General features: G+C 48.6%; 1 protein-coding gene across 1 annotated transcript in view; it reads right to left on the bottom strand.

Moving 5' to 3' along the window:
* Positions 1-9,388, bottom strand: part of MRG15 (mortality factor 4-like) — an 18,394-nt gene extending 9,006 nt beyond the window's left edge. Inside the window, exons 1-9 of the mRNA XM_037223537.1 lie at positions 9,317-9,388; positions 8,058-8,130; positions 7,290-7,404; positions 5,526-5,612; positions 4,913-4,988; positions 4,742-4,861; positions 1,658-1,708; positions 1,054-1,107; positions 52-153 (exon numbers count right to left, since the gene is read on the bottom strand). Coding sequence (XP_037079432.1) covers positions 52-153; positions 1,054-1,107; positions 1,658-1,708; positions 4,742-4,861; positions 4,913-4,988; positions 5,526-5,612; positions 7,290-7,404; positions 8,058-8,088 — 636 coding nt within the window. The 5' untranslated portion in view covers positions 8,089-8,130; positions 9,317-9,388. The remainder of the gene's footprint in view (positions 1-51; positions 154-1,053; positions 1,108-1,657; positions 1,709-4,741; positions 4,862-4,912; positions 4,989-5,525; positions 5,613-7,289; positions 7,405-8,057; positions 8,131-9,316) is intronic.
* Between the last annotated feature and the right edge of the window lie 174 nt (positions 9,389-9,562).

The following is a 9,562-nucleotide window of genomic DNA, read 5'->3' on the forward strand; positions in this document are numbered from 1 at the left end:
CGCGATCGCCGCGCTCCCCAACACAGTGATGCGGCGAAGCTCAGCACGTACCTTTTTCTGGCGAATGATGAAATCCCAGTCGTCAACCAGCCACGGCTTTAGCTCGTCGGGGAGCTTGATTTTGATCTCCACTTTGGTGAGAAACTGCTCCTCCTGAAGAAGGCGACAGCAAACAGTGAGTGTACAAAATTAAGCGTTCCTGACATCAGGAGATATGTGGTTCAATCACGCACGAGTGGCGTATGGGATGAGTGCGTGTTTGCAGGCATAGGCATGCGCTCGTGTGCGAGCAAAATTTAGCATATCATGCGATCACCTACATCTCTTGATGTCTGTCCGCGACGACCACATTTCTGGAACGCTCAAATCTTTACGGGCGTTAACGGACAAGGCCTGGTCACCCCTGACATTGTGCGTACGCATTGGGGTACGCGTGCTGCTGCAAGCGGAAAGAAAACTTAGAACGTTGATATTCTACTGCCCTCTAAATACCGCCCCCGAGTGAGAGTGACCGACCGTCGCTCTCTCAGTAGACCAACGGCCACTCTACGACCTCTCCATCTTCACAATCTCTGCCCACGGCTGGGCGCGGCCGACCTAATGCGGCAGGGGTGACATCAGGCCCTGGGCATCACGCTGCAGTGTGCAACACCCCCGCTGAGGCCCGCTTCTGTCGATGAGTCCAAGTGAACGGCAGCGGTGCGTGTGCTGGTTATTAGTTGCGATGGAAGCGCCACCACGCGGGCAGAGACGCCTGGACTCCGGTCGCAGACGACCCAGTACAGTCTACGGTTGCGAGCGCTGCCAGCGTTGAGCCGTGTCATCTCACGACCGACCACGGAGCCGGCAATACAGTCATATCAGATGAAACTTGTTGCTCTCTTTTTGGAATCAAATATGAAGAAAGAGGGTCACAAGGGTACTAAAAGACTTCTCAGTCCATACCAGGGTGAAACATCAAAACGAGACGGAACGCACCCGCTGGGAAATACACTCCAGCGCGCTGCTAAGTTAACACCGCAAGATCAGGCTGCCTCTATCTGGCGGGCTTACCGTCTCCACGGTCTGCTCCTGCTTCCCGCGCTTGCGACCCTCCGTATCGGACGCCTGGGAACGTCAGCACAGACGAGTCAGTTCCGGAAGGAGTCGACCGCGAGTCACGCAGCACCTTCAGCTCACGACTTAAGCATCCAGTCACCAACGGGATGCTTCACAATGGGAGAAGGACTATCAATATCATGAAACATGATGGAGGCGAAAAGCAGCCTACGACACAGTTATGATACCCAAACCCCGGGGTTCGTGCCCGTGGAGCATCTTATGATCCATAATAGAGGCACAGAATTAGTGACGACTGCGACACCACTGAGGTGGTATCAATGCCATTCATACGTCCTCAATGTGCGCTTAAAACGGGATCCGATCCATCTAAGCGAATTGCATGCTGAAATAATGCTGAAGCGTATGACGCCCAGGACAGCGGGAAGCGACAGCCTAAAGCTCCAAAGCACACGGCTTAAGGTTAATGAACAGTGATAAGCAGAAGTTCACCTCCGTCCTCCTCGACCTCTGTGATGTGCCTTCTTGGAGGCTCGGTGAAAAGGCAAAACTTGCTCATTAATGATCCGCTGCACAAATCAGTAGTGTCGTAACTCACCGTTTCAGACGACGAGTCCACCAATTTCTTGTCCTCCACAGTTTTGGGCGCCTGCAAAATTGTCAAATTGTCACCTAACGTGTGCGTCCGGTACTGAAGGGCTGTGCGTGATAGGTTTCACCCGCCACAAACCGCAAAGCCATTCACCACGCGACATCACCGGAGACGAGGGCGGAAGCAACTCAGCAGCAAGCAAGCAGCCCATGGCATATGAAGACCGCTGATACCTGCAACGTCGCCGTGGGGGGGGGGGGGGGAGGGGCAAGAACTCGACGCGGACCATCGCGGGAGTTACACTTTGTTCGATATCATACCCCCCCCCCCCCCACCCCCACCCTCCCCCAAATGAAACTCCTGCTTAGCAATATAGGTAACTGTGGATCACACTAACAGCAATCAAAGTTTTTCGTCTATTACTTTCGTGATAAGGATCTGCTGTTCTCGTAATAAACTACTCTTCCGGAGAAGTTCGTACCCGCCAAAATTATGACACCCTGTGCCGTTTTCATATAAGGCGCAAAGGTCTTGTCTCCACCACCGCACCTTTCTGTATGTCATTCTTTCCCCTTTTCGCATTGGTTGTCGTCGAGGAACCATATGTAAAAATGTTCCCTCTGGGAGGAAATTGAGTAAATTGAGCTTTACTTAACATTCATACCATACCAAACCAGTCATCCGACACTCACGCACAAAATATCCGCTCCAAGTTAACCATAGAAACAGCACACAGGTAAGACCCAAATCTGGCTTCACAAAGAACTAACCCCATTTCATGCACAGCTACGACTTTGTACCACCACACAGCTACTACCTCCATACCCTTTTCCCCCTACGCACGCGACATTTCAACCTTACCCTACCCTCTGAGCCGGTGCGCAGGGACCGATCGGGGGTGATAGTGACATTTGATCTCATGAGCGCTACGACTGCTTCGGTCATTTTGTGCCGCCCATAACTGTATTGGTTGTTTCTCATATGATCACCGCACGCACAGGTTGTGTACTAAGTGCGCTGTCTTATCACATATACGTTCCTCAAAGTGCAGGTTTTCCAAGGGTACCGCGATGCGGAAGACGCCACAGCATTGCACAGCCGTCAGCCACAAAACAAAGATACGGAATCGTTAAATTGTGACAAAGTTCTTTGAAATACATAAGGTACAAAAAGGTAGCAGCTTTGATAATTGGGGCAAACATCGGTAAGACACTACATGCACTGCGCTGATTTAAAGCTGTGCTTTAAAACGGAACTCAAAACACACATGTGTGCGTGCGCAGGCAGATGATTGCGGTGCAAAACCTATCCAAGATTCGACGGAGTTGGCCGACGCTTCTTGCATTTTCTTTTTGCGTGTCGCAAACGGCCTTTTCTTACCGATGCCACCTTCCGAGCGGTTTCGGTCGCTACCGACATGACTGGAGGACGCTCTGGTGCGGGCCCGCCTGAATCGCTCACGCCAGATTTTTCACTCACATTTAGCCCTCACCATCGGGGATGCAGTTTCCTATTCTGTTGGGGCTTTCCCTCCAAACCGTTGGGAAGCAAATGGACCAAACCCGGGGACAAATTGCTTCGTTTTATTTCATGGCAGGGTTACCCATTGGCATGCAGAGTTGAAACACTCCCATTTTTGGTAATGGTTGACCTTTGAACTGAGGCGCACTCTTCATTGGCAAACGGAAACCCGTTCCCTGCTTGGATTAAGCTGATTTCATGCAAAACGTAGCTATCTGACTTACCTATGACGGCAAGGCCCAGGGCTTATCCGAACTTGACCGAAGTTAAGTAAGCGAATATGTTTACAAGTAAGCATTCGAAGTTTACATAGTTATTCCTAGCATCTTGCCCGACATGCGTATGTATGCCAGGCAAGATGATGATGCTTGGGTTTCTAGGTTGCGCCAACAACTACTAAGACTTTTTGAGCCCATTCCGTCGGGGAAATAGCAGGTCTCGATCACATGTGGGCAATATGATGGACATTAATACTTTTAGCTGCAATAACTGTTCAATCGAATAAAATTCCAGTGCACCATTCCCGCGCGCTTTATGTTTTCATGGACTTGAACCCTCTCATTCTACTTGTTGCCAACATTTAGAATTAAAGGTGTTCTTCATTGGCGCATATCTGTAGACACCACAGGTTACCACCTTAGTGGGCGGAGCTTGAGTCGTGGGTCTATGGAGAACTGGGCCCAGGCGTAGTGGGGTCAACAAATAATCAAAAACAAAAACTTGCAACCGATCGCGGCATCTCGCTGAGGACAATCTACTGATTTTTTTTTGGGGGGGGGGAGGGCTGGCGAGGCTTTACCTCTTTTAGTTTGGAAATGATGAAGCTTGGGATCGTATCCTGCCGTCCCATCCGTTAGCGTTATGGCAAACGGCGAACCCAGGAAAGAGACCCAATGATGACGGATGCCCCCACAAGCCCAGCGAATTCAAGGTGGGACTTCCGACACGCAGCATACCGACAGCCCTCCCGCGGACAACGGCATCGTGTTTTTTCAGTTTCCTTTCTTGGCTCACCTTCTCACGCACACACCCCGACGAATAATGATCCCCTAAAATCGGCCGTTGAGCCAGGGGCATTTCACAACCCGTTTCTGGTCGAAAATGGCATGAGTAACTGAGTGGCTTCCTTCCACCGACCGAGGGGTGCTAAAACTGGGAGACGCATGGTATATGCGGTAAGCGGCTGGTATCAAAACTGTCGCCGGGCCCTGCCGCTATCCATCAGCCGGCTCGGATCGCTCGCAGGGGATCACGGACTGACCGACCGCCTGGTGACACGATGACGATGGACGACTGAGAACAGACTTAGGCATCTTTCGTTGCCCAACTAGCTGCCTGCGGCTGTATCCCACTGATCACAGGGAGATGAGCACCTGTACGCTGCAGGTCAAAAGGTTCGAGCCTGTACCATTACGCAGTGGCAGCGCTTCGCCGTAGCACCCTGCGATGACGCACGTCCCCCCCCCCCCCCATTCGGCACCCACATCCCCTGTGCCGCACGAGTGTGGCGGGGCTGCGTGCCGCGGCGGCGGTGAGCGGGGGAGGGCGGGGGAGGGGAGGGTAGCTCACCTGCTCGGGTGTGTCGAGCCGGCGCCGGCGCCGGCCGTCCTCGCTGCTCTGCACGCTACTCACGGACGGCTCGCGCTTCCGTCCGGCGCCGCCGGGCTCGGCCCGTTCCGGGGCGGCCGCTGCGGCCGGCGCCGGCAGCGCGGCGGCGGCGGCAGCAGCGGCAGCGGCGGCGGCGGCGGCGGCGGCCGCCTCGGCACGGCGCCGTTTGACGTCAGACTTGATCTGCTTCTTGGCCTGCACGTTCGCACTGTGGCGGAGAGCAGACGTTGGATACCATCAGGGCAGCGTGTTACTTCGACAAGTCACAAGAGCTAGCGCGGCAGAATACGAGGCCGCCTGTGCCCAGCCTTACGTAACACTGGCAGTGAAGATAACCCTGTTCATCAGGTCCAATGTGACGATGGCAGAAGGCCATCCTAAACACGCAGTCGCAGGTCCTGCTGCCAGAGGAAGTTATCACATGGCCACGTGTATAGCCGTCTGAGAAGACACCGCCCCTCCCCACTACACCAGGTTGAAATCAGACGGCATAGAGCAATATTGTTACATCGGCACAAGCGCACAGTTGCGAGCGGATGCGCGCTTGACGCACACCCTGCGGAAAACGTTTGTGTTTGGACCTGGACCTTCACGTATACCGGTTCCAACCAAAGGTAGCTTCAACTAGTTCAGGCTTGGAACTGCTACACAAGAAGTTGTGAATGTGGAGATAATTGTGGCTAAAGCAACACAATATATATCTATGCGAGTCATGGATCAAAGCAAGCTATAATATGGTACGTACTAATGAGCCTCCTTCAGCTCCTTCTGCTTCTGAAGATTCGGCTCACTGTACTTCAGAATTCTGTTTTCTGGCACAAACTCGTCCCAACTGAAAGCAAACGAACACAATGATCCAGTCCTGATGAAAACGAAACGAGCACGTTCATATCATATCACATTTGCACTGAAATATAGATCTTATCAGCTGACAAACATTCAGTGTTAGGCACGAGATTTGTTTCGTATGTACACATGTCCACTCCATTATGTTTATTTCCACCCGTTGGTGTATGTCCTCATGGATCTCGTTCGAAACTTATCGACAGGGTGGCGTTTCAGTATTTCGGGAAACGCATTGCAGCATGCATACACATTGTGTCGGGTCGCAAAAAACGCTTGAGATGAATAGCTACATTAGTGGGCTCTATATCATTACAAAATCATTGCGTTTTTTTCATTTTTGGGATCATAATGGGGAGTGTCCGTCCGAAGTTTCTTACACGCACTTCAATTTCATTGTTGCAGCATCAGCTTAGTCTGTCTCTCCAAGAACTTCTGTTTATCTAAACCCACCGCCTGGCAGACGTTTCAAGTTATTTAGAGGGGAAACAAAAGATACGAAGATAAAAATAAGATATAATATAATATAATGCAATAAGAATGTACAAAAAGTTCGAGGTGGATACGAAGAACGTACTAAAACATTATGCCGGCTGTCTTTCCTTCCCACACAGTACAGGTGGTCAGCAGTTTGGCATGGACATTATCATAGAATGGGCAGTCTCCGCAACCGCTCCAGCAGCCGCGCTGTGTTCGTGTCAACCCCAACCAAGCCTTTCCCAAAGACGGTCAAGCCCCCCGCATTGGATTTAAAGTGGCGATCATATCGTTCCGAGAAGTTACAAGACAAGGCCAATAACCTCAACGCCGAAAAACGATAAAAGTCGTGCCCACCTTAAAACAGCAACACCATCAAAAACTAAATCCTGCTTCAACTCAAGCAAGGGCACGCTCTCCCGGTGTCGCATTTTCGCGCATGCGCACTCATAGCGTGTTTCCATGACACCAGAGCAGACGCCACCCGCATGAAGAGCTGCGCTCCTCGCTCTACGGCTTCTATGTGTACTCTCTGCGCTGGACACGAGGGAAGCGTGTGACTAGCAGTCTACGATTCTGTGATGTTGGGCGACACGGACTTTGCTATTACCTCTAACGGCCAATTAACAACATCGGTGCAGTTCGTGGCGTTCAAGTTGGTAACGGGAGCTGGTGCGGCCGCCTCTTGTCACACTGGTCGCCTCGGTATGAAACGGTTCTCATCACGGCTCCCTTCTGGATCCCCGCGGCACGATCAGCGAGCAGGGCCAGGAGAAGGGCTTTCGGGCGGGCACAGTGGCTATACCGCCGGATAAATGGTCAGGCTATTCATCGCATGAATGGAATTAAATCTATGAATAGATGGGCACTACACAATGCATTTTTGGCGTTTTTACAGTGCGAGTGACACTTAACCTATGCCCAGCTGGTGGGGGGGGGGGGGGGGGGGGAGGGGGACGGGAAGTTGACTTCCTCCTCGGATCTCCGACCTCCATACGCCATATGAGATAACAAATATACTGTTTCTGAAGGTCTCATCAAGCTAGTACTCCCATCAGACAGGCTCATGTTGCTGCCAGCATTTGCTTTTTACCTGTGCTCGAAAAACGCAGGCGGGGAGGCCAACTTCGCCCCCCTTGTGGGTTAATGGAAAACAAACCATTAGATATAGTGAAAATGCTGTACTCACTTCTTGTTCCAACCTGCATAATGCACCAAATACTGATTTTTCTGGTCCTTGACTCTTGTCTTGACACACTTTGCCTCATATATCAGTGGTCCATGGAAGCATAAGACTCTTTCCCCTGAAAAACAACACTAAGAATAGCCAAATGCAACATGATACACAGAAAAACCTTACAGCACTAGAAATGACAATCCAGCATGCCAATGATCAGGCCAAAGAAACAGCACACTTAGGTGGTAGGTATTGTTAAACTGAAGTTATCATCTAAAGAATAAAACAATTTACACAATATACATTGTGGCCTCATGGCTTTCAGGCAATCATCCTAAGAATAGGATGAATTTCCAAGTCAAACAATAATGCATTCATACATATGCATACACAATACCAAATTCATGACATACTGCATCATTAAACCATAGATTTCAGCTTCTTTCTGGAATGCTTAACCTTGGGTGTTTTGAGTTGCCACACTCCAGAAGACCCAAAAGAGACTGGAAGATCTTGCCTGGTTATTCAGGTTATATTCATCCTTTTTGTGTCTAAAATAGAACACTACAAAATTATCAATACAATGAATGCTTCGATCATGAGCATATCCCTAATGTGTCTAAAAAGTAAAAATAGCCTTGGGTGCAATTGTCTACAGCCTAATAGAAGCCAGAAAGTTTACTATCAAGAAGCAAGGTTTTTGATGAAATATACTTAGTCTGGTGTTCAAGAATACAAAATGTTAACTGTGAATTGGGTTGACATCACTTGCACACATACCTTCTGCAAATTTAAATCTCCCTGGAGCCATAGTAGTGTTCTTGATCTTCAATGCATCAACCACTGATGAATCCTGGAACATAACATATTTCACTGCTGACTAAAATTGCAAATATCAAATATCAAGTAATTGTAAAATGCCATACTGAAAAATTGCTAAGACCACATGACATAAAAACAAACAATTGCTTCTTTCTGCTATTTTATTGCAGAGCAATAAGTACAGTGATTAGAATGCAACACAATACAGGTGTGCAGCAATAATACCACCAATGTTATGAAAGAATGGCAGCTCAACACAAGCAGAGCCTAAAATCATCAAAAACTTGATCACAGCTTATGACCAAAATCATAAACAGTGCTCACTCTAGGAGTGGGGTTTCAGATACGGGGTGTCAGTGTGATGTCACTAAACCCTGAGTTCAGATTGATGGAGATTCTTATATATACATTGAGGAATGTGACTGCATAATTTTGATTACACAGAACAAGGATGATGTTACGTGAGTTAGGGTCTGGCTTATGAACAAACTGTGTGCCTGAGAAAAAAACTTTCATGGAACACTGCATGTGCAAATAACATATTATTGTTCATGTTGGGTACTTACTGTACATTGAAGTGGTACATATTAAGACTTTTCTTAACATAGCATGCAATAACAAATCAAATCTATTCATTCAGGTATTTTTTGTATCCATAGATAATGCAACAAATTCATGGATGTATACATATGCCAAATATGTATACATAAATTACAAATTCAAATATATATATATATATATATATAGCACTTTGGCTTATGAATGAACCAGGCACATCAACCTTGTTGCTTCACATTCAGGTGATGTGCTAGTAATTTGGCTTGTTCTGAGCATATCACATCTTGTGAGCTGCACCAGAACTGGCTGGGCACACATTATCAACTTTTGTTGAGTTGTGCTCACAATATGACACCTTGTCCCCACTGACCTGTTCCAATTCAAAATTATGACTACAGAGACAAGTGATTATGTTCTACATCAACTGAAGTGCATCAGCCATCTCCAATACAACAGGTCTATGCTAGGTTCATGATGGTCAGAATCAGGTGGGATAAATGGGACGGTATGGGTGCAAAAAGGTGGTCAGTTGCGGTACCTCGATGCAGTGCTTGCCGAAGATCGGCGGTCAGCATTCAAGACCCCAAACAAGTTCAACTGAATCACCTTAAGACTCAGTTCCTTTACAGTACGTGAAACCTTTTTTACATCGGGCTTACCTCCACGCAGCACTCGTTCTCAAACACGCGTTCCTCGCTCACACGTATGCCCTCAAGTGCGTCCCCGGCAAGCGTAGCACACGGATCAAAATGCGTCGAAATCAGTGTCTTAAAAACGCGTAACGAAAATACATTCACTATCGAAACGTCTGCGCCATACTGCCTGCAAATGTAGGCTACCAAATTCGCGGTAGAAGTTGAGGAGATGCTAACTGCTAATCGCAAAGCTAGTTTACTTATAGTATA

The sequence above is a fragment of the Pollicipes pollicipes genome, unplaced genomic scaffold, assembly GCF_011947565.3.
Source record: "Pollicipes pollicipes isolate AB1234 unplaced genomic scaffold, Ppol_2.1 Scaffold_4881;HRSCAF=5763_pilon_pilon_pilon, whole genome shotgun sequence".
In the NCBI taxonomy this organism is placed as follows: Eukaryota; Metazoa; Arthropoda; class Thecostraca; order Pollicipedomorpha; family Pollicipedidae; genus Pollicipes; species Pollicipes pollicipes.